The 25210-nt window shown below is 40.7% G+C and overlaps 1 protein-coding gene and 1 pseudogene across 1 annotated transcript; both read left to right on the forward strand.

The window, feature by feature from the left end:
• The first annotated feature begins 5 nt into the window (after window positions 1-5).
• ZMAT2 (zinc finger matrin-type 2) lies at window positions 6-5264 on the forward strand. Its single transcript, XM_019924564.3, has 6 exons — window positions 6-125; window positions 452-545; window positions 1763-1886; window positions 3131-3204; window positions 3653-3798; window positions 4458-5264. Exons 1-6 carry the CDS (start codon window positions 108-110, stop codon window positions 4599-4601), a joined length of 600 nt encoding a protein of 199 aa, XP_019780123.1. The 5' UTR covers window positions 6-107; the 3' UTR covers window positions 4602-5264.
• A 530-nt stretch (window positions 5265-5794) lies between these two features.
• The window catches only part of LOC101318946 (protocadherin alpha-1-like), a 50289-nt pseudogene continuing 30873 nt past the window's right edge, over window positions 5795-25210 (forward strand).

The raw sequence follows: 25210 nt of genomic DNA on the forward strand, positions 1-25210 counted from the left end.
GCTCGTTTAGAACACGAGAGTCTAAGCTTATTGGAGGCAAGCTTGCTTTACGGCTCAAGGCCGCTTTTTACGGCATTTTCCGGCTTCCCATTCACTTCGAAGTGAAGATGGCGTCGGGCAGTGGGGTAGGTGTTGTGAGGAGGCTGGGGGTGGGGGGTCGGGGGTGGCTTCTCGGCGCCGAGTATTCTGCACCCGATTGACTTCCCGACACCTCCTCGCAATCTAATGGCCCCAGTTCAAGAGCTTCTTCGTAAGGCCCTGGCACAGGGTCAGCGGAATCGGGGAGGGCTCTGGTTGGGGTCCTGAGGCAACCTCAGCCTCCTGGTGCTGTCCGGAGAGGCTTCGCTTTCCCCAGGTCCCGGGGCCGCCTTGGCAGCGAGGACGCGCTTCCGTTTTTCCAGGAGTCGGACACGATTAGCGACGAATCTCAAGCGCTTTTTCCTCCCCCCAGACAAAAAACTTGGACTTTCGCCGAAAGTGGGACAAAGATGAATATGAGAAGCTCGCCGAGAAGAGGCTCACGGAAGAGAGAGAAAAGAAGGATGGTGGGTGCCTTCTCCATCAAGTGCTAAGTGTATTATAGAGGCGATGCAATGGTTGGAGAGTGGGTGGGGAGTTGAAATGCGCTGTCCTCATTTCTTGTGTAACCTTTGGCAGAGCATTGCCTCCCTGGTCCTCAGTTTCTTCAGGTATGAGAGCGAGGAGATGGACTGAAGTGCTTTTGAGGTGCTTTCCAGCTCTGTGATTCTGCTTCCTTGCCTTACCTTTGTTTGGCTCATTTCGTACTTTCCTCAAGTACAGAGAAGAGAGTGGGATCCTTACTAGTGACAGGAGAAGGAGTATTTTGCTGCTTTGTATTATTGCTTTTGAAGAGCAGCAGGGAACATGGTATTGTTTAACCTAGCGCTTAGTGCTGTTCTCTGTGCGTTATACTATGTCAGGGAGTTGGTGCTTCTCTCCTAGAGATTCCACTGTATAAAAAGAAACGTCTTATTTTCTCATCTGTTTTCAAACTGTACATTTTTCTTCTGCTTTACTTCTACACCACGTTGCATAATCTAACTTTTGGTTTTTATGTAACTTGTACAATAGTACTTGACATATAACAGATATTTCCTAAATGTTGGTCCCCTTTAAAAGTTTTCCCAGCTCTCAGAAGATTCCTTTCTGTTTTATGCTTGGGATATCTGTTTGAAAGCACTATTGAGTGGTCTTACTCTTCTTTTAAAAGGTTGCTTTTTGTGAAAATTCAGAGCTCCTCCCTTCAATTCAGTTAATTAATGAATAAAAAATATTGCTTTTAGGGGCTTCCCTGGTGGCGCAGTGGTTGAGAGTCCGCCTGCCAATGCAGGGGACACGGGTTCGTGCCCCGGTCTGGGAGGATCCCACATGCCGCGGAGCGGCTGGGCCCGTGAGCCATGGCCGCTGAGCCTGCGCGTCCGGACCTTGTGCTCCGCAACGGGAGAGGCCACAACAGTGACAGGCCCGCATATCGCAAAAACAACAACAACAAAAAACACATTGCTTTTAGACTCGTTGGATTTGAAGTGGAGGAAAGATGTAGAGAGTTAGGGATTGCTTGTCATTTTTTCTGTGTTGAGCTTCTCCTTAGCTGCTGCTAGAAGTGACTGTTGTGTCCCTTGCTTCAGGTTTCAAAAAGACATGAAAGTAAACCTCAGGATTTTGGATTTCACGCGTTTCTTTTCCTTTCTGGTTAAGGAACTCTAATAATGAAGGGACTTCCTTCCCCATTATATTTCAGGAAAACCAGTGCAGCCAGTCAAGCGAGAGCTTCTCCGGCATAGGGACTACAAGGTGGACCTGGAATCCAAACTTGGGAAGACAATCGTCATTACCAAGACCACCCCACAGTCTGAGATGGGAGGGTGAGTGGCTTTTCATCTTTCTCTGCAGCCAGGAGTAAGTCTAATAAACTGCGTTGGTTTTAGGAAGTGTTGAGCAGGGTACCTGGCCTTAGAATAACAACCTTGTTTCCTGTAATTCCATCCATTGTCCTCCAAGGTCTCAAGTTAACATAATAGTGTCTCTAAGAGGGGTCACTCTGTAGGCGTCTTCATATTAGCACTGTAACTACTTCTTAATATCTTAAAAGGGATTATTTGTTCTCCTGCCAGAGGAAGAAATGAACAAAAGGACTACTGAGGAGATTTCTAGGGGAGAAATTAGGTGAAGCTAGAATGGAGCCCAGGAGCTGTTGATGGTGAATAAAGGGGGTTGAGGTTCCAGACTGGCTGCAAAGGTTGTAGCTGTTATGGATTTCCTGGTTGTGCACCTTCCTCCTAGACCAAGGCTATAACCTTTAGGAAGAAGGGTCCCACAAGAACTCTTCATCTTTTTGCTCACCACTACCTCTCTGTCCAGTTAGGTTTTCCAGCAGGAGCATAACACAGATAACAATGAGTGACACTTTTCTGAGCTGCTGCTCTGAGTAAATCCACTGTTGTCCTTCCTCTTTGTGTTAGTTATCTATTGCTATTTAAATTAATACATTAACCCAGTATTTAGCAGCATAAAACAATGGATAGCTCACAGTATCTGTGGGGAAGTAACCTGGGAAAGGTTTACCTAGGTGGTTCTGGCTCAGTGTCTCTCACAAAGCTGTCATCAAGGTGTCTGCTGCGTCTGCATTCATCTGAGGTATAAGTGGGGTTGGAGGATCTGCTTCCAAGCTCTGTCACGTGGCTGTGGTTTGGAGGCCTCAGTTCTATGCTCCATGGGTCGCTCCATAGTGCTGCTCACAACAAAGCAAGTGACTTCCCCAGGGCACGTGATCCTCGTGAACAGACTAAGACAGAATCCATGTTTTTTCATAACCTAATCTTGGAAGTGACATAGAATCACCTTTGATACATTCTGTTGATCACACAGACTAACGCTTGTGCAAATTGGGAAGGGCCTATATAGGGTAGGAATACCAGGAGTGTGGGATCATTGTGGGGGCCATCTTGGAAGTTGGCAGCCACACTCTTCCAAGAGCCAAGGCTTTGTGGAAATGAGAATGCTGCTTCTAAAAAGAAATTTTACCTAAAAATAATGAGTTTTTTGGTTGAAAACGATAAAATCCTTACAACCAGATGTGACCATAGTGCTATTTCTTTCTGTTTTCTAGATACTATTGCAATGTCTGTGACTGTGTGGTGAAAGACTCCATCAACTTCCTGGATCACATTAATGGAAAGAAACGTAAGACTTGGAGGTAGTTTGTGATTGGGGCTGGATTTGAGTTTTGGAGGTGGGGTGCGGGAAAGGGTAGTTACTATTGGGCCTCTTTTTCAGTGTCTGGGGAATTCTCTAGTTGCTTCAGCATAGGTCATTCTTTACTTCATTATTTAATGTTTCTGGGGTCCATGAGGTGAGTATCTGTTCTAAGCTGTCAACAAGCCCAGACCATGGTCTTCTCCAGGGCCCAGCTGTCCCTACTGGTGTTTATCTGCTCAGTAAGGGTAATTGAAAGCTGCGTATATCTTGTTATCTGGGGCTGCTGCCAGGGAAATTTTTTTTAGCCCTAATTATTTTTACTGTGTGTTTTATGAGTCTGTTTTTTGTTTTTTTTTTAATGTCAGGAAAAGACTTTTTGAGGGACTTAGGATGTCTTAACAACCTTACCTTCTTCACTGTTGACCCTACCCAGATCAGCGAAACCTGGGCATGTCTATGCGTGTGGAACGTTCCACTTTGGATCAGGTGAAGAAACGTTTTGAAGTCAACAAGAAGAAGATGGAAGAGAAGCAGAAGGATTATGATTTTGAGGAAAGGATGAAGGAACTCAGAGAAGAGGTAGGCTCTCTTCCTCATTCCACTTCCATCCCCAGAGGAGAGTTGTATCTCCTGCATTTCTGTACATTAAGGGGGACATTTATTGCCCTTGTTTGGGACTCTCATAATCTGAAGGAAATGGCTCTAAACCTATCCTTTTTTTCTGGACTCTCTGGGCCATACTTTTTTTTTTTTTTTTTTAAACTACAGGAGTGATTAATTAAATGCACCTAGTCCCCAGCAGGCCCGTGGAACCAGGCTGACTGGGTCAGAGTTCTGTTTCCTTCACATACTGGCTGTGAATCTTGGATAAGTTATATAACCTCTTTGTGCCTCTGTTTCCTCATATTCAAGATCTTAGTATATAATACACATAAAGCACTTAGACCAGTTCCTGGCTTGTACTCTATGCCCCAAAATGTTAGTTCCTATTATGTGGCTTTACTCCCATCACCTTGTTAAGAACTAGAGATGAACTGGGATGTAGGATTGAGAAATGCTTTCCACAGGCTAAAACTTCTCTTTCTTGTCCCTTATGATCTTTACTGTGGCTTTTCCTCTGCTCTTGAAATTTTACTTGTCTTTAATTATTTTATTCTAAAGATAGAAAGGAAGCTCACCTATCTCTTTCAACATTTGGCTCACGAGTCTGAACTGATTCTGAGTGATTTCCCTTCTAGGAGGAAAAGGCCAAGGCCTACAAGAAAGAGAAACAGAAGGAGAAGAAAAGGAGGGCTGAGGAGGACTTGACATTTGAGGAGGATGATGAGATGGCAGCTGTGATGGGCTTCTCTGGCTTTGGTTCCACCAAGAAGAGTTACTGAGGCTTTTTATGCTTGGCTTTTTGCCAGGCCTAACTTTGTGTGTGTGGGCGTCATCTTTTGGGAGGTACTGGGGAAAGTCCTTAAGAGTGGCAGTGGGGAGGGCTAGAGGGTGGGTGTTTGTGGTTTCCCTCTACCTTGGGAGAGAGCACAGGATGCAAAGGAATGTGCTGTGGCATGTTCCTTCAGCCTCAGTATTTCACTGGAGACAGAGGACGTCTGATCATCTGAGTTCCCAATAAAGAAAAACCACCTCTTCTGAGGCTGCTTTCCGGAAACTCCCCTTGCATCTTTCCCTCTTCATCTGTCCATCTCATCTGAGCATCCTACATTTACCCTGTGTTCTGCCTTTGTTTTAATTTTTACTCTTGCTTAGCCTACAGCAGAAGGGTTCTCTGGGTCCCCAGTTTCCAGTTGATAGCATATCCTTGCCTGGCCCCTCCTTTTGCCATTCTCCCCCAGTCCCGCCCCGTGGTTCTCCGGCCACCTGTGCATGCATGTGTACTTCTGCCTGGGTCATTGGTATGTGCGGGTGCGTGTGCATGAAACTGTCACATAGAGGGAGCCTAAGCTAGAGCCTCAGGAGCATTGCTGCCTTGGGGCCTGGTGTTCTCAGCTTCCTCAGAGCATGTAACAGGAAATTAAATGGGATGAGTGTTTGGTGTGGTTTTTGTCTGGTGAGTTTTTTAACCTTTGTTCTTCATATGTAAACTGTTCAGCTTTTCCTATTTGTTTCATTTTATTGAGGATTACTCTGTTTTTGTCTTCCTTGTAAGCAGGCTCTTGGAAGAACCTGTTTGATGCAAAAAAGAAAAAGGAGAAAACCTCATATGGGAGCCCTTGGGTCTCAGAGGCTGTTCAACATGTATAATAAATAGCATTGACTGGGCCTATTTCACATTTGGTGGGAACATCCCATATTTTTCCCTGTGTATTGTTTTTTCTTCCCCATACTTATTCTTCTCCCTTCATTTGAGCCCTGTCACTTTTTTTCTAGGTGCCTTCAACACGAATTATACTTTACTCTGATGTGATCTGTGTCTGGAGGAGTTTGAATATAACTTTTCCTGTAATTTTAGCCTCCTTTGATCTTCTGTTTCTGGAACAGCAGAGCTCAGGGTTGAAAACTTAGTGTTTTCCTAACTCTCTGCAGTTAGGCTAGGCACAGGGTTACTCGGTGTTTGCACTGTTGACATTTTGGGCTGGGTAATTCTTTGTTGTGGAGGCTCCCTTGTGCATTGTAGGGTGTCTAGAGAATCTCTAGCCTCTACTCACTAGTTGCCAATAGCACCTTCTCCCCAAGTTATGACAATGAAAGATGTCTGTGTTCCTGGAGGGGGGCAGGGCATAATTCCTCCCCCACCTAGCCCCACTGAGAACTATTGAGAAGCTGCCTTGCCTCAAGTTGGGTCTAACTTGAGAATTAGATGGTACAGACTGGCTAACTAAAGCAAAAACAATTTTGATGTTCCCTACATCAGGTACTGTGCTAGGCCCTAGGGATGCAGATGGAAAAAAAAGTCAGTTCCTTAAAGTAAAAAAACAAATGGTAGTTACACAAGCTTCAAACAGGTGAATTGTGTAAAACTTTAGTTGCTTCTGTTCCTTGAAAAGTGGGCTCTGCTTGGGCTAACAAGGCTGCTACCATATGGCTTGTTGACATTTTCTGCCTTATCTAGCCCTTTGGACACCTTTATGTAGCATCTGAACCACTTGTGGGTCCCCCAAAGCACCATACTCTCCTTTGGACTTTTGTGCAAAATTCCCTTGCTGTTAGGCATCTCTTTTGCTGACTTTTCTTTTTTTGGGGGCGGGGGTGAGGGGCAGCGTGCTGCGCGGCTTGTGGGATCTTAGTTCCCTGACTAGGGATCAAACTTGAGCCCTCAGCAGTGAAAGCGGAGTCCTAACCACTGGACCACCAGGAATTCCCTGCCTAATTTTATTTCTGATGCAGAATCTTGCCAATGGAAACACTGAATGTGTCTTTATCTACTGGTTCAAGGACTGGCTCAAAATTTCTCATACAATATTCGTTGGCCAGTTGCGGACATATTAGTTGGTGCTTTCCTTGGCAGGATTATGTGTTCTACAGGTCCTTGGGTAAGAATCTACCCTAGTCAACTGGGTCCTTTTGTTCCCCCTGTCAAGGCAGGCTAGAGAATGTAACAATGAGTTGAGTTCCTTCCGTGGTTCAGTGTTCATTCTTCAGGTAGCTAATTCAACTTGGCTTCAAGCGATTTCCCTTTTTGGTACCGGTGGAATCTGACTTCTGGTCATCTCTACTAAAAAGCAATTCTGAAGTCCATTTTCTCTAAATTCTCTTGGGACTGGCAAGTGGTTTGAGTTTCCAAGGGGTCTAGGTCATGGATATTTGGAGGGTTCTGTCTAGGTCATGGATATTTGGAGGGGTTCAAGCTGGTGAATTAAAAAAAGCGGGGGGAGGAAGGAGATGGGATGGAAATTTAGGACCCCAGAGCAATCCTAGAGAACTCCAAACTCTGGAAGAGAAGCTTTATTGATGTTTGCGGTCTTTCTAAAAATCGAAGGAAATTTTGCATTCTGGTTGAGTCATATGCCTGTGACCGGCCTACATGAGTTCGTTCGGTGAGTGCTGAGATGCTGAACATGTTCTAGGCCCTGGTAGTATCTTCTGGGACAAGGCAACAAGGTTCCAAGTGTCATGGAATTTACATTCTGGTGGAATTGCCAGTTAAAGTATTTAGGGAACAAAAGATGTGTATGGCTTCAGATTTTGTGACTTCAGGCATCCCAGGGCCTCTCACATCTCTCCCATAACCTCCAAAAATTTAAATGTGAAGTCTTTAATTCAGCAATTCTACTCATATAAGTATCCTAAAAACAGACTTGCTTATGTGTACATATGCATACAAGGATGTTTATTGCAGCTATGTTTATAACAGTGAAACATTTAAAATAAAACCGGTACATTTATACTTGAGTATAATGCAGCCATTACAATATATATGAATTAGATCTAGTGTGTGTACTGACAAGATCTCCAAGACATTCTGTTAAGTGTAACAGAATACCCAACAACCCAATCCCCAATAAGCCCACCCTTCACCCCTGCCAGTCAAAACTCTGTTGTGTGTACAGTTAAATACGTAGATTGAGGGAAAAAACTGGAGGAGTACACACTGAAATCATAGTCATGGTTAACTGGAGAAAAGTAGGAATTGTGGCTGTTTACAGTATACGTGAAAGGAATAGGGTGTTTTTGTGCAGTTTAGAATAATTTTTTAAAAATAGTAACAGAAGGAGTGACACTATATGACACCTGGGAACTGTATAACACCTGGAAGAGGAGCTGTGGGGTTTAGCTGCAAAGTTCCAAGATAACGCCTGAAGTAACAATTAGCAGCTTGTAAAGATTCCACTCTCCTGACTCAAGGCACTATGAAAGTTGTTTAGACCACAGAGTGAGCGGCCCTCTGTGGTTGTCGGGAGAGCGTAGAGGCTGGACCAGAAGTCCAGAGACTGGTGGACCTGGTGACTGCCGCGTGGTAGGAGGGAATAAGCCCGGAAGCAACTGCGGAAGAGCTCACTAAGAGGTAGGGGAGACCTGGGTCCTTCTCACTGTTGTGTGTCGGCAGATGGGCACTCTCAGAGTGTCTGGACTGGGGGTGGGGGAGCACGCTAAATCAGCCTGGATCGTATCTGCTTTGGTTGGTTTGTTGTGACGCACCTGTTTCTCAACAGCCAAGGGGATATAATCCAGAGTCTGAAGTCGGGCTGGCTATAGCTCAGCGGTTCCTTCGACTGCATTGTGATTCAACCACCCTTCCAAGAGTGGTTCGAGACCCGCGGGCGCTCACCAGCCCTTTTGCCCCTGTCCCAGCCTCTTCATTTTCCCATTAATCCCTTTTGCTGTCCCGGCCTTCTTCATTTTCCCATTAATCCCTTTTGCAATACCAGCATTCTTCATTTTCCCAGTGATCCCGCTTCGAGAAAGCATTTTGAGACTCCTCCTCTGACGAGAGCACCAAAGCGACCAGGTTTCCAGCAGGTGTTCAGCTCCCATTCGACTAGGAACCAGGGTTCGTTGGAGAAATGGCTGGTGCTAGGACTGGGGCAGGAAATAGAGATGAGCCTAGAGCATTTTGGATTCACCTAGTAGTTCCAGGAAGTAAGGAAGTGCTAAAAAACAACCTACCCCCCACCCCCGCCAAAAAAAAAAAAATGAAAATGTAAAACCCACTTACTTTTAAGATTACTTTTGACGTTAAGTAATATTTGTGTTTTTGTTCCAATAATTATCAGTTATACTTGTATTTTTTCTAAGTCCTCAAATAACTTTTCCATAGGTGGGCTGTATTATTTCGTTTGTCAGCTCTATCTTGACTCCCTCCTATTACTTATATAAAGATCAATTATTTTATTCCATTTTTCCCTTTCCTCTCTTCCAGTTTGAGTCATATTGTTTTTAGAAAACAATTTGCATACTCTTTTCCCACCCTTGTCACCACCTTTATTTTACTTGCAGATCTACAACTCATTAGTATATTTAATACTCACCATCATGATGAGTATTATTTGGATGAAACTCATTCTATAGTAGATTCCTCAAACGAGGCTCCTGAGTACAGTATTCTGAGTTCTTGCATATTTAATACTGATTTTTTATAGCCTTGGTACTTAAAGGACAGATTGGCTGGATATAAAATCTTGGTTCTCACTTCTTTTCTTTTCCTTCCTAAATGATTTGGTCGTTTTGCCTGAGGCCCAGAGGATTTTTTTCTTTCAAATCTAATTGATTTTCTAAGATACCTCACAGTTGACCATTCCATATCAATTTTCTTTGGTCCTTGGGAGACCCTTTCGATGTGTAGATTGAAGTTTTATTTCCAGGAAGTTTTCTTGAATATTAACATCGGTTTCATTATTTTGTTTTTCTTCTACAGGGACTGTAATATATACTGGATCTTCTAATTGCCTCTCTATCTAGCACTTTCTCTCTGATCCTTCTTACTGATTTCTTAATTTTATTTTTATTTTCTTGGCTGTTTTAATTCCTTCTGTCAAAACCAGTTATTATATTTTAAGTAAAATCTCTTCCCCTGGACATCTTATAATTTAGTCTTTTTTTTTCCCTGAGATGATTTTTCTTTTTGATCAGTTTCTTTTGATTTTGACTAAGCCTTGTCTTATATCTTTTTGTTTTTGTCCAGTTTTGTTCTGAGTTATTTTTCTGATTCACAGTATTTTTTCATATCACCAAATGACTGTTTAAGGTTATTTAAATCAGGCTGGAGTTTTCTTGTCTCATGGTTAGTTTTGAAAAAAAAATTATTCTCTTTTTTTGTTGTCTTTATATAATATTATACCTACTATTTTCTGTTCATTTTGAAATGTCTACTATCCAGTTTCAGCAATTGCAAATGAGGCAGGCAGTTGGGTGTTTTATCAGGTTTCTTAGTTTGAGAGTGCCCTCTTCTGTTGGTAGAATGTAGTGCATTTTTTCCAAATAGAAGGCACTTTTTTGCGAGTGGAGCCCAGGTTGATGTGTCTTCTGATTTTGTGACTCTCTTTCATTTCCCTGGTAGTCTTCATTTTCATTCCTTGTTTCCTTCTTTCTCTTCACCATCAAGCCCTCAAGGGATACCTGCCCTTCAAATCATCTCTTTCCTCTGGACAAGATGCCTTTCAAAGATTTCCATTTCCGGTCTCATTTTCAAGAATTTCTTTTAGAGTCCTCAGTTCCTCTCATCCACCAGATCTGAGACCTATTGTCAGCGTTTCTCCACTCAAGCTGGGACTCTTTTTCTGGTGGTGACTTTATCTGTCTTCCACCATTGGTAGGATTCTGCTGCTCCCTGATCTTCTTTACCATCTTGGCCTCTCTTCAGTAGCATGGCTTTGTAACTGGATCTGCCGATTTGGGTTGTATAGTTACCGGTTTATATATAAAATGAAGTTTATAATATTCTCTGCCTCCAAATTATGTTGCAGTCATAGGTGGTTTTATTGTTTGTTTGGGTTTTTTTTTTGCTGCACCAAATGGCTTACTGGATACCTTAGTTCCCCAACCAGGGATTGAACCCGGCCCCTGGCAGTGAAAGCACCGAGTTCTAACCACTGGACCGCCAGGGAATTCCCTAGCTTTCCTTTTTGTTCATTTGTTTGTTTTTAGGATGGGTGGAGAGATTCAAATTTAGGTCGCTGGCATTCTGCAGGAACCTGGAAGCCAGGTCATTTTTTCCTTAAACATTTTTTTCCTTCCAGTTTTATTGAGATACAGTGGACATAGAGCACTGTGTAAGGTTAAGATGTACAGCATAATGATTTGACCTATGTACATCATGAAATGATTACCACAATAAGTTTAGTGAACTTCTACATCTCATATATATACAAAAATAAAAGAAAACGGAAAATTTTTTTTCCTTGTGATGAGAACTATTAGGATTTACTCTCTGGGCAACTTTTATGTATAACATAAAGCAGTATTAATTATATTTAACATGTTGTACATTACATCCCTAGTACTTTTTTGTCTTATAACTAGAAGTTTGTGCTTTTGACTACCTTCATCCAGTTCCCCTCACTCCACCCCTGCCTCTGGTAACTACAAACCTGACCTCTTTTTCTATGAGTTTTGTTTGCTTTTGAAGTATAATTGACCTACAACACTATTTTATTTCCTGGCACACAACATAGTGATTCAACATTTCTGTTGAATGATCACCACCACCATAAGTCTAGTTACCATCTGTCATTATACAAAGATATTATATTATTATTGACTATATTCCCCACACTAAACATTTCATACCCGTGACTCATTCATTTTGTAACTAGAAGTTTGTACCTCTTAATCTCACTAACCTATTTCCCACATGCCCCTGCCCCACTCCCTTCTGGAAACCACCTGTTTGTTCTCTGTATCTATGACTCTGTTTCTGTTTTGCTGTGTTTGTTCATTTGTTTTGCTTTTTAGATTCCACTTATAAATGAAATCATAGGTATTTATCTTTCTCTGTCTGACTTGTTTCACTTAGCATAGTACCCTCTAAATCCATCCATATTGTCACAAATGGCAAGATTTCATTCTTTTTATGGCTTAGTAATATTCCTTTGCATATATATATATGTATATATATATAGCCACATCTTTTTGTCCATCTATCAATGGGCTCATAGGTTGCTTCCATATCTTGGCTATTGTAAATAATGCTGCAGTGAACATAGGGGTGCATATATCTTTTTGAATTGGTAGGGTTTTTTTATTTTTGATAAATACCCAGGAATGGAATTGCTGGGTCATATGGTAGTTCTGTTTTTAATTTTTTGAGGAACCTCCATACTGTTTTCCATAGTGGCTGCACCAGTTTACATTCCAACCAGTAGTGCCCCAAAGTTCCCTTTTCTCCATATCCTCACCAGTATTTGTTTCCTGTTATTTTTTATAATAGCTATTGTAACAGATATGAGGTGATATCGCATTATGGCTTTAATTTGCATTTCCCTGATGATTAGTGATGTTAAGCATGTTTTCATGTACATGTTGGCCATTTGTATATCTTCTGTGGAAAAATGTCTATTCAAGGTATCTGCCCATTTAAAATTTTTTTATTTAATGAGTTGTATGAGCCACTTACCTATTTTGGATATTCACTCCTTATCAGATGTATGGTTTCCAAATATTCTCTCCCATTCTGTAGGCTGCCGTTTCATTTTGTTGATTGTTTTTCTTGCTGTGCAGAAGCTTTTTAGTTTGATGTAGTCCCATTTGTTGATTTTTGCTCTTGTTTGTGCTTTTGGTGTGATATCCAAAAAATCATTGCCAAGATCTATGTCAAGGAGTTTTTACCCTATGTTTTCTTCTCAGAGTTTAATGGTTTCATTGCTTACATTTAATCTCTTGGTCTACTTTGAGTTAATATATGTGAAAAGTGTAAGAAAGGCGTCTAATTTCATTTTTTTTGCATGTGAATATCCAGTTTTCCCAGCACTATTTAGTGAAGATACTATCCTTTCCCCATTGAGTATTCATCATTCCTTGTCAAAAATTAGCTGACCATGTAAGTGTGGGTATACTTCTGGGTTCTTAATTCTGTTCCATTGTTCTGTATGTTAGTTTTTTTGTTTGTTTGTTTGTTTGTTTTTTTGCGGTACGCGCCTCTCACTGCTGTGGCCTCTCCCGTTGCGGAGCACAGGCTCCGGACGCGCAGGCTCAGCTGCCATGGCTCACGGGCCCAGCCGCTCCGCGGCATGTGGGATCCTCCTGGACCAGGGCACAAACCCGTGTACCCTGCATCGGCAGGCGGACTCTCAACCACTGCGCCACCAGGGAAGCCCAATATATTGAATTCTTTCAGAAATTTTTTGCATCTATTGAGATGATCACATTGTCTTTCATTCATTTTATATGGAGTATCACATTTATTGATTTGCATATGACAAACCATCTTTTCATCCCAGGGGTGCATCCCACTTGACTTTTTTTTTTTTTTTTTTTTGGTCATGCCTCTTGGCTTGTGGGATCGTACTTAGTTCCCTAACTAGAGATTGAACCCACACCCTCAGCAGTGAAACCACAGGGTCCTAACCACTGGACGGCCAGGGAATTCCCCCACTTGATCCTTTTAATGTGCTGTTGAATTCAATTTGTTAGTACTTTATTGAGGATTTGTGCATCTGTATTCATCAGGGATATTGGTCTGTAGTTTTTTTTTTTAACATCTTTATTGGAGTATAATTGCTTTACAACGGTGTGTTAGTTTCTGCTGTATAACACAGTGAATCAGCTATGCATATACGTATATCCCCATTTCTCCTCCCTCTTGCATCTCCCTCCCACCCTCCCTATCCCAACCCTGTAGGTGGACACAAATCACCGAGCTGATCTCCCTGTGCTGTGCGGCTGCTTCCCACTAGCTATCTATTTTACATTTGGTAGTGCATATATGTCGATGCCACTTTCTCACTTTGTCCCACCTTACCCTTCCCCCTCCCCGTGTCCTCAAGTCCATTCTCTACATCTGCATCTTTATTCCTGTCCTGCCCCTAGGTTCTTCACAACTTTTTTTTTTTTTTAGATTCCATATATATGTGTTAGCAGACGGTATTTTTTTTCTCTTTCTGACTTACTTCACTCTGTATGACAGACTCTAGGTCCCTCCACCTCACTACAAATAACTCAATTTCATTTCTTTTTATGGCTGAGTAATATCCATTGTATATATATGCCACATCTTCTTTATCCATTCATTTGTCGATGGACACTTAGGTTGCTTCCATGTCTTGACTATTGTAAATAGTGCTGCAATGAACATTGTGGTACATGACTCTTTTTGAATTATGGTTTTCTCAGTGTATATGCCCAGTAGTGGGATTGCTGGATCCTATGGTAGTTCTATTTTTAGTTTTTTAGGGAACCTCCATACTGTTCTCCATAGTGGCTGTATCAATTTACATTTCCACCAACAGTGCAAGAGGGTTCCCTTTTCTCCACACCCTCTCTAGCACTTATGGTTTGTAGATTTTCTGATGATGGCCATTCTGACTGGTGTGAGGTGGTACCTCATTGTAGTTTTGATTTGCATTTCTCTAAAGATTAGTGATGTTGAGTATTCTTTCATGTGTTTGTTGCCAATCTGTATGTCTTCTTTGGAGAAATGTCTATTTAGGACTTCTGCCCATTTTTGTATTGGGTTGTTTGTTTTTCTGATATTGAGCTGCATGAGCTGCTTGTATATTTTGGAGATTAATCCTTTGTCAATTGCTTCGTTTGCAAGTATTTTCTCTCATTCTGAGGGTTGTCTTTTCATCTTGTGTATAGTTTCCTTTGCTGTGCCAAAGCTTTTACGTTTCATTAGGTCCCATTTATTTATTTTTGTTTTTATTTCCATTTCTCTAGAAGGTGGGTCAAAAAGGATCTTGCTGTGATTTATGTCATAGAGTGTTCTGCCTATGTTTTCCTCTAAGAGTTTTATAGTGTCTGGCCTTATATTTAGGTCTTTAATCCATTTTGAGTTTATTTTTGTGTATGGTGTTAAGGAGTGTTCTAATTTCATTCTTTTACATGTAGCTGTCCATTTTTCCCAGCACCACTTATTGAAGAGGCTGTCTTTCCTCCATTGTATACTCCTGCCACCTTTACCAAAGATAAGGTGACCATATGTGCATGGATTTATCTCTGGGCTTTCTATCCTGTTCCATTGATCTATATTTCTGTTTTTGTGCCAGTACCATACTGTCTTGATTACTGTAGCTTTGTAGTATAGTCTGAGGTCAGGGAGCCTGATTCCTCCAGCTCCATTTTTCTTTCTCAGGATTCCTTTGGCTATTCGGGGTCTTTCGTGTTTCCATACAAATTGTGAAATTTTTTGTTCTAGTTCTGTGAAAGATGCCATTGGTAGTTTGATAAGGATTGCATTGAATCTGTATATTGCTTTGGGTAGTGTAGTCATTTTCACAGTGTTGATTCTTCCAATCCAAGAACATGGTATATCTCTCTATCTGTTTGTATCATCTTTAATTTCTTTCATCAGTGTCTTATAGTTTTCTGCATACAGGTCTTTTGTCTCCTTAGTTAGGTTTATTCCTATGTATTTTATTCTTATTGTTTCAGTGGTAAATGGGAGTGTTTCCTTAATTTCTCTTTCAGATTTTTCATCATTAGTGTATAGGAATGCCAGAGATTTCTGTGCATTAATTTTGTATCCTGCTACTCTACCAAATTAATTGATTAGCTCTAGTAGTTTTCTGGTAGCATCTTTAGGATTCTCTATGTATAGTATCATGTCATCTGCAAACAGTGACAGCTTTACTTCTTTTCTGATTTGGATTCCTTTTATTTCTTTTTCTTCTGTGATTGCAGTGGCTAAAACTTCCAAAACTATGTTGAATAATAATGGTGAGACTGGGCAACCTTGTCTTGTTGCTGATCTTAGAGGAAATGTTTTCAGTTTTTCATCATTGAGAATGATGTTGGCTGTGGGTTTGTCATATATGGCCTTTATTATGTTGAGGTAGGTTCCCTCTATGCCTACTTTCTGGAGAGTTTTTATCATAAATAGGTCTTGAATTTTGTCAAAAGCTTTTTCTGAATCTATTGAGATGATCATATGGTTTTTATCCTTCAGTTTGTTAATATGGTGTATCACATTGATTTGCGTATATTGAAGAATCTTTGCATCCCTGGGATAAACCCCACTTGATCATGGTGTATGATCCTTTTAACGTGCTGATGGATTCTGTTTGCTAGTATTTTGTTGAGGTTTTTTGCATCTATGTTCATCGGAGATATTGGCCTGTAGTTTTCTTTTTTTGTGACATTTTTGTCTGGTTTTGGTATCAGGGTTGTGGTGGCCTCGTAGAATGAGTTTGGGAGTGTTCCTCTCTCTGCTATATTTTGGAAGAGTTTGAGAAGGATAGGTGTTATCTCTTCTCTAAATGTTTGATAAAATTCGCCTGTGAAGCCATCCGGTCCTGGGCTGTTGTTTGTTGGAAGATTTTTTTTTTTTTCGTGGTACGTGGGCCTCTCACTGTTGTGGCGTCTCCCGTTGTGGAGCACAGGCTCCGGACGCGTAGGCTTAGTGGCCATGCCTCACGGGCCCAGCCGCTCCGCAGCATGTGGGATCCTCTCGGACCGGGGCACGAACCCACGTCCTCTGCATCGGCAGGTGGACTCTTAAACACTGCGCCACCAGGGAAGCCTGTTGGAAGATTTTTAATCACAGTCTCAATTTCAGTGCTTGTGATTGGTTTGTTTATATTTCCTATTTCTTGCTGGTTCAGTCTCGGAGGTTTTGCTTTTCTAAGAATTTGTCCATTTCTTCCAGGTTGTCCATTTTATCAGCATATAGTTGCTTGTAGTAATCTCTCATGGTCCTTTGTATTTCTACAGTGTCAGTTGTTACTTCTCCTTTTTCATTTCTAATTCTATTGATTTGAGTCTTCTCCCTTTTTATCTTGATGAGTCTGGCTAATGGTTTATCAATTTTGTTTATCTTCCCAAAGATCCCAGCTTTTAGTTTTATTGATCTTTGCTGTTACTTCCTTCATTTCTTTTTCATTTATTTCTGATCTGATCTTTATGATTTACTTCCTTCTGCTAACTTTGGGTGATTTTTGTTCTTCTCTCTCTAATTGCTTTAGGTGTAAGGTTAGGTTGTTTATTTGAGATTTTTCTTGTTTCTTGAGGTAGGATTGGATTGCTATAAAATTCCTTCTTAGAACTGCTTTTGCTGCATCCCATAGGTTTTGGGTCATTGTGTTTTCATTGTCATTTGTTTCTAGGTATTTTTTTATTTCCTCTTTGATTTCTTCAATGATCTCTTGGTTATTTAGTAGCATATTGTTTAGCCTCCATGTGTTTGTATTTTTTCACAGTTTTTTTTCCTGTAATTGATGTCTAGTCTGATAGCATTGTGGTTGGAAAAGATACTTGATATGACTTCAGTTTCCTTAAATTTGCCAAGGCTTGATTTGTGACCCAATATATGGTCTCTCCTGGAGAATGTTCCATGAGAACTTGAAAGTGTATTCTGTGGTTTTGGATGGAATGTCCTATAAATATCAATTAAGTCCATCTTCTTTAATGTGTCATTTAAAGCTTGTGTTTCCTTATTTATTTTCATTTTGGATGATCTGTCCATTGGTGAATGTGGGGTGTTGAAGTCCCCTACTATTATTGTGTTACTGTCGATTTGTCCCTTACTATTATTGTGTTACTGTCGATTTCCCCTTTTATGACTGTTAGCATTTGCCTTATGTATTGAGGTGCTCCTCTGTTGGGTGCATAAATATTTACAATTGTTATATCTTCTTCTTAGGTTGATCCCTTGATCATTATGTAGTGTCCTTCTTTGTCTCTTGTAATAGTTTTTATTTTAAAGTCTATTTTATTTGATATGAGAATTGCTTCTCTAGCTTTCTTTTGATTTCCATTTGCATGGAATATCTTTTTCCATCCCCTCACTTTCAGTCTGTATGTGTCCCTAGGTCTGAAGTGTGTCTCTTGTAGACAGCATATGTACGGGTCTTTGTTTTTGTATCCATTCAGGCAGTCTATGTCTTTTGGTTGGAGCATTTAATCCATTTACATTTAAGGTAATTATCGATATGTAGGTTTGTAGTACCATTTTCTTAATTGTTTTGGGTTTCTTTTTGTGGGTCTTTTCCTTCTCTGTGTTTCCTGCCTAGAGAAATTCCTTTAGCATTTGTTGTAAAGCTGGTTTAGTGGTGTTGAATTCTCTTAACTTTTGCTTATCTGTAAAGGTTTTAATTTTTCCATCGAATCTGAATGAGATCCTTGCTGGGTAGAGTAATCTTGGTTGTAGATTTTTCCCTTTCATCACTTTTAATATGTCCTGCCACTGCCTTCTGGCTTGCAGACTTTCTAATGAAAAATCAGCTGTTAACCTTATGGGGATTCCCTTCCATGTTATTTGTTGCTTTTCCCTTGCTGCTTTTAATATTTTTTCTTTGTATTTAATTTTTGATAGTTTGATTAATATGTGTCTCGGTGTTTTTCTCTTTGGGTTTATCCTGTATGGTACTCTGTGTGCTTCCTGTACTTGATTTACTATTTCCTTTCCCATGTTAGGGAAGGTTTTGATTGTAATCTCTTCAAATATTTTCTCAGACACTTTCTTTTTCTCTTCTTCTTCTAGGACCCCTATAATTCAAATGTTGGTGTATTTAATGTTGTCCCAGAGGTCTCTGAGACTGTCCTCAATGCTTTTCATTCTTTTTTCTTTATTCTGCTCAGTCTGAAAGCTGAGGCTTCAGTTTCCCTTCTCTGCCACATATTTCCAATGATGGTGTCTGCATTCAGGACCAAGTAGACAGATGACAGAATGATTTGTAAAAAGCAACAGAGATTTGATTCATGTTCTTGGGATCACAGATCCTTTCATTGCAGAGAAGTTTTCCCCTTCCTCAGAGTTTTGACACCTGTGGATGAAGCAAGAAAGAGGGGGAAAAGAAAAAAAAAGAATTCCCCTACTGTGTCTGAGGTGTGGTCCTCTTAATTCTGGTTCCAAGACTAGAAAGAGAAAGATTCTAATGGAACTCTTTGTCTACAGTTGGTGTGCACTTCTGAGTTTCAGGCTGCCTTTGAGTCCAGGCTGGGCAGTATCAGAGGAGGAAAATGACAAACACTATTGATTCAGTGGAACTTCAGAGTTTTGGTATTTTCACAAATCTGCCTGCTACTATTAACTTTTCAGAAATCTAAGATAGCTACTCCATGCATTTTATATAGCATTTATAGTTTCTTTCGGTGGGAGGATGCATCTGTACAAGGTGGAATGTGATTACTTCACCTTCCCTGGAACCAGAATTTCCTTCTAGTTTTTATGCAATAGCTTCCATCAGAATCTGTCTTTTTAAAAAATATGATTTCTAAAAACTGGACAAATCAAATTATGTTGACAAAAATTTTGTGCAATCAAGACCACACTGAAAGTATCATATTTGAAATCAGATTTAATTTTATTAGGTTTGACAATACTATCATCAAGAAACATGAGTTGGGGACTTCCCTGGTTGTCCATTGGTTAAGAGTCCACCTTCCAATGCAGGGGATGTGGGTTAAATCCCTGGTTGGGGAACTAAGACCCCACATGCTGCGGGGCAACTAAGCCCGCACATCACAACTACTGAACTCTCATGCCACAACTACAGAGCCCATGTGCTCTGGAGCCCACATGCCACAACTAGAGAGAAGCCTGTGTGCTGCAAGGAAGAGCCCGTGCACCCACAATGAAACATCCTGTGTGCAGCAACTAAGACTCAATGCAGCCAAAAATAAATAGATATTAAAAGAAAAAAAAAGAAACATGAATTGTATTTCATATGTGGAATTAGTGCCTAAGAAGCTCATCTAAGAATCTGGTCTGAGGTCTATTCATTTGGGCCTATGGATCCTAACCTCACAAAGAATAAGGAATGTTACTTACTGGCAGGCTGGGAATTTAGCAAATTTTGGAAATCTAGAGGAAAGGAGAATTTACTCACATTTACTGGTGCTAAAGACAGAACTTGATTGAGATAAACATCTTGGTTTTGGTTTTCTAGCATTGGAATAGATGAGCAAGCAAGAGTAATAACAGCATCTCTGAAAGACAGAGGCTATTGGAAATGCAATCTTAGATTCCTTACGTAATGTCCAAACAGCAGTTAATTCTGTGGACCTAGTAGTTGCTCAGCGCAGTATGGCTCTGAATTTATTGACCATACAAAAAGATTTAATGTGTGTTAGTAAATACCCTTTGCTTTATCTATGCATATGGTCAAGCCATCATCACAACAAAACCTGCAATTGAACCACCTTTTAATGATGAACAGTATTTTAGAATTATTCATAATCACATGGAGGAATTAAGAAAAATATCCAAAACATGGTAACAAAGCAAAAAGATAACCTTTAAAAATAATTTTTGAGCACTTTCTATAAGGTTCCCTATTTTTTTTTGTTTTGTTTTATTTTTTAAATTTTTATTTATTTATTTTTTGCGGTACACGGGCCTCTCACTGCTGTGGCCTCACCCATTGCGGAGCACAGGCTCCGGACGCGCAGGCTCAGCGGCCATGGCTCATGGGCCCAGCCGCTCCACGGCATGTGGGATCCTCCCGGACCGGGGCACGAACCCGCGCCCCCTGCATCAGCAGGTGGACTCTCAACCACTGCGCCACCAGGGAAGCCCTGTTTTATTTTTTAATTAATTAACTTATTTATTTTGGCTGCTCTGGGTCTTAGTTGTGGCATGCGAGATCTTCGTTGTGGCATGGGGGATCTTTTTTTTTTTTAGTTGCATAATGTGGGATCTTCTAGTTGCGGCATGCAGACTTCTTAGTTGTGCCATGCGGACTTCTTTTTTTTTTTTTTTTAATTTTTTGGCCACACCACATGGCATGTGGGATCTTAGTTACTTGACCAGGGATCGAACCTACATCCCCTGCATTGCAGGTGCGGAGCCTTAACCACTGGACCACCAAGGAAGTCCCGATGCAGACTTCTTAGTTGCAGACTGCGGACTCCTAGTTACGGCATGCATGCGGAATCTGGTTCCCCGACCAGTGATCGAACCCAGGCCCCCTGGCTTTGGGAACATGGAGTCTTACTCACTGGACCATCAGGGAAGTCTCTAAGGTTTCCTATTTTGTATAGGGATGTTTGCACAGTTGATTAGGGCTCAGAATTTTTTCAGTTCTGCAAAACCAATTATTATATGATGATTTATTATCTGTCAAGCAGAGCAATTAATCACCAAAGTTTTTTTGGTCTTCGTGGACATTAACCAGTTTGGAATTTTTTAAAAAAAATTTATTTTATTTATTTAGTTAGTTTTGGCTGTGTTGGGTCTTCGTTGCTGTGCGCGGGCTTTCTCTAGTTGCGGCGAGCGGGGGCTACTCTTCATTGCGGTGCGCGGGCTTCTCATTGTAGTGGCTTCTCTCATTGTGGAGCACGGGCTCTAGGCGCGCAGGCTTCAGTAGTTGCAGCACGTTGGCTCAGTAGTTGTGGCTCACGAACTCTAGAGCACAGGCTCAGTAGTTGTGGCACACGAGCTTAGTTGCTCTGCAGCATGTGGGATCTTCCTGGACCAGGGCTCGAACCCGTGTCCCCTGCATTGGCAGGTGAATTCTCAACCACTGTGCCACCAGGGAAGCCCAACCAGTTGGAATTTAACTTAGAAATCTTATTTTAGCGTTCTTCCCATCCCCTGATTATAAAATTCACACTTATCATATTATCTTTGGCTGGGTTTGTCATGTTATGGGTTCCATTATCAATGAGTTAAATAAAACTGACCAGCTTACTATCAGTTTGTATAAGAATTATGTTTTTAACATTTTGAGAATCATTATTTGACAAAATGCAGAAATTAACATCCTTATACTTGTATCCCTGTATGTACCTGTATAAGAATTTCTTTTATATATAATACTGGAATAAAGCTGATGGCTCATAGAATATTTTATTCAATTTGATTAAGTAGCTCCAGCTGATCTTTTTTTTTTAATAAATTTATTTATTTATTTATTTTTGGCTGCGTTGGGTCCTCGTTGCTGTGCACGGGCTTTTCTCTAGTTGGGGCGAGCAGGGGCTACTCCTCGTTGTGGTGCGCGGGCTTCTCACTGCAGTGGCTTCTCTTGTTACAGAGCATGGGCTCCAGGCGCACAGGCTTCAGCAGTTGTGGCACGCGGGCTCAGTAGTTGTGGCTTGCGGCCTCTAGAGCACAGGCTCAGTAGTTGTGGCGCATGGGCTTAGTTGCCCTACAGCATGTGGGATCTTCCCGGACCAGGGCTCGAACCCATGTCCCCTGCATTGGCAGAAGGTCTCCCAACCACTGCGCCACCAGGGAAGCCCTCCAGCTGATCTTTATCAGAATGGCTGCATCAGACTCTCAATAGCAATTCCTGATGTTTCCTTTATCTCCACATTCTTTCTCATGTTGGTAATTACTAGATTTCATCTTTATGCCATTCTGGTAGATGTAAAGTGTTCTATCATTTTATATAAATTTTCATATCTGTGATTATTAATATTAATAAAGAGGATTACATGGGAAGATTGTATTTTATTTTACATATTTTCTTTGGATTTTTTTTTGTTTTGGTCAGTTGTCTGTATCACCACTGCCATTCCTGTCTCTTCGTTGTTGCTTTCTTTTATTTTTTCAGATATTAGTTGCTTGTTTTTTCAGACATTGCAACTATATTCTCCTTAACTGTTGTCTGTTAACTTTGCCATGGTTTCTTCACTGGACAAAATTCTTCATTATTGTGTGTTCTAGGACTCGGTCCTTAGTTTTATTTTCTACTTTATCTATACTTATTCCTTTGGCAATATCATTTAGACTCATGATTTTTAAAATTTTAATTTATTTTTTATTGGAGTTGATTTACAATGCTGTGTTAATTTCTGCTGTACAGCAAAGTGATTCAATTATATGTATATATACATTCTTTAAGAAATTTATTTATTTATTTATTTATTTTTGGCTGCGCTGGGTCTTCATTGCTGTGTGCAGGCTTTCTCTATTTGCGGCCAGCAGGGGGGCTACTCTTCATTGCAGTACGCGGGCTTCTCATTGCAGTGGCTTCTCTTGTTGTGGAGCACAGGCTGTAGGTGCATAGGCTTCAGTAGTTGTGGCATGTGGGCTCAGTAGTTGTGGCTCATGGGCTTAGTTACTCCCTGGCATGTGAAATCTTCCTGGACCAAGGATTGAACCCATGTCCCCTGCATTGGCAGGTGGATTCTTAAGCACTCTGCCACCAGGGAAGTCCCTACATTCCTTTTTTTTTTTTTAAATAAATTTATTTATTTATTTATTATTTATTTTTTTGCTGTGTTGGGTCTTTGTTGCGGTGTGAGGGCTTCTCATTGTGGTGGTTTCTCTTATTGTGGAGCACACGCTCTAGGCACACGGGTTTCAGTAGTTGTGGCACGTGGGCTCAGTAGTTGTGGCTCATGGCCTCTAGATCACAGACTCAGTAGTTGTGGCACATGGGCTTAACTGCTCCGCGGCATGTGCGATCTTCCTGGGCCAGGGCTCAAACCCGTGTCCCCTGCACTGGCAGGTGGATTCTTAACCACTGCACTACTAGGGAAGTCCCCTACATTCTTTTCTTATATTTTTTTCCACTACAGTGTATCACAGGATATTGAATATAGTTCCCTGTGCTATACAGTAGGACCTTGTTGTTTAATCCATTCTACATATAATAGTTTGTAACTGCTAACCCCAAGCTCTCAATCCATCCCTCCCCAACTCCCCCTCCTCCTTGGATACCACAAGTCTGTTCTCTATGTCTGTGAGTCTGTTTCTGTTTCAAAGATAGGTTCATTTGTGTTATATTTTAGATTCTACATATAAGTGACATCATATGGTATTTGTCTTTCTGACTTACTTCACTTAGTAGGATAATCTCTAGGGCCAACCATGTTGCTGCAAATGGCATTATTTCATTCTTTATTTATGGCTGAGTAGTATTCCATTGTATATATGTACCATATCTTCTTTATCTGTTCATCTGTCGATGGACATTTAGGTTGTTTCCGTGTCTTGACTATGGTGAATAGTGCTGCTATGAACATAGAGGTGTGGTATCTTTTTGAATTATAGCTTTGTCTGGATATGTGTGTAAGAGTGGGATTGGTGGATAATATGGTAACTCTATTTTGTTTTTTAAGGAACCTCCATACTGTTCTCCATAGTGGCTATACCAACTTACATTCCCACCAACAATATAAGAGGGTTCCCTTTTGTCCACACCCTCTCCAGCATTTGTTATTTGTAGACCTTTTTTGAAAAATATTTATTTGGCTGCATTGGGTCTTAGTTGTGGCACACAGGCTCTTTGTTGCAGTGTGCTGGCTCCAGAGTGCGCGGGCTGAGTTGTTGCCTCACGCAGTCTCTCTAGTTGTGGTGTGTGGGCTCTAGAGCATGTGAGCTTAGTTGCCCTGTGGCATGTGGGATCTTAATTCCCTGACCAGTGATCGAACCCATGTCCCCCACATTGGAAAGCGGATTCTTAACCACTGGACCACCAGGGAAGTCCCTTGTAGATCTTTTAATGATGGCCATTCTGACAGGTGTGAAGTGGTATCTCATTGTAGTTTTTATTTGCATTTCCCTAATAATTAGTGATGTTGAGCATCTTTTCTTGTGCCTGTTGGCTATCTGTATATGTTCTTTGGAGAAGTGTCTATTTAGGTCTTCTGGCCATTTTTCTATTAGGTTGTTTATCTTTTGTTGTTGTTGAGCTGTATGAGCTGTTTGTATATTTTAGAAATTAAGCCCTTATTGGTTGCATCATTTGCAAATATTTTCTCCCAGTCTGTAGGTTGTCTTTTCACTTGTTTATGGTTTCCTTTGCTGTACAAAAGCTTGTAAGTTTGATTAGTTCCCATTTGTTTATTGTTACTTTTGTTTCTATTGCCTTGGGAGACTGATCTAAGAAAACACTGGTATGATTTATTTCAGAGAATGTTTTGCCTATGTTCTCTTCTAGGAGTTTTATGGTATCATGTTTTATATTTAATTCTTTAAGCCATTTTGAGTTTATTTTTATGTATGGTGTGAGGGTGTGTTCTAACTTCATTGATTTACATGAGACTGTCCCACTTTCCCAACATCACTTGCTGAAGAGACAGACTGTCTTTTCTCCACTGTATATTCTTTCCTACTTTGTCAAAGATTAACTGTCCATAGATGTGTGAGTTTATTCTTGGGCTCTCTGTTCTGTTCCATTGATCCATATGTCTGTTTTTGTGCCAATACCATGCTGTTTTGATTACTGTAGCTTTGTAATATTGTCTGAAGTCTGGGAGGGTTGTTCTCCTCCTGCCTTGTTCTTTTTCTTCAGGATTGCTTAGGCAATTCCAGGTCTTTTATGGTTCCATATAATATTTAGGATTATTTGTTCTAGTACTGTGAAAAATGTCATGGATAACTTGATAGGGATCACATTAAATCTGTAGATTGTTTGAGAAGTATGGCCATTTTACCAATTTTAATTCTTCCAATCCAAGAGCATAGGATATCTTTCCATTTCTTTGTCATCTTCAGTTTCCTTTATTAATGTTTTATAGTTCTCAGTATATAAGTCTTTCACCTCCTTGGTGAGGTCTGTTC

The sequence above is a fragment of the Tursiops truncatus genome, chromosome 3 (genome assembly GCF_011762595.2).
Source record: "Tursiops truncatus isolate mTurTru1 chromosome 3, mTurTru1.mat.Y, whole genome shotgun sequence".
Lineage (NCBI taxonomy): Eukaryota > Metazoa > Chordata > Mammalia > Artiodactyla > Delphinidae > Tursiops > Tursiops truncatus.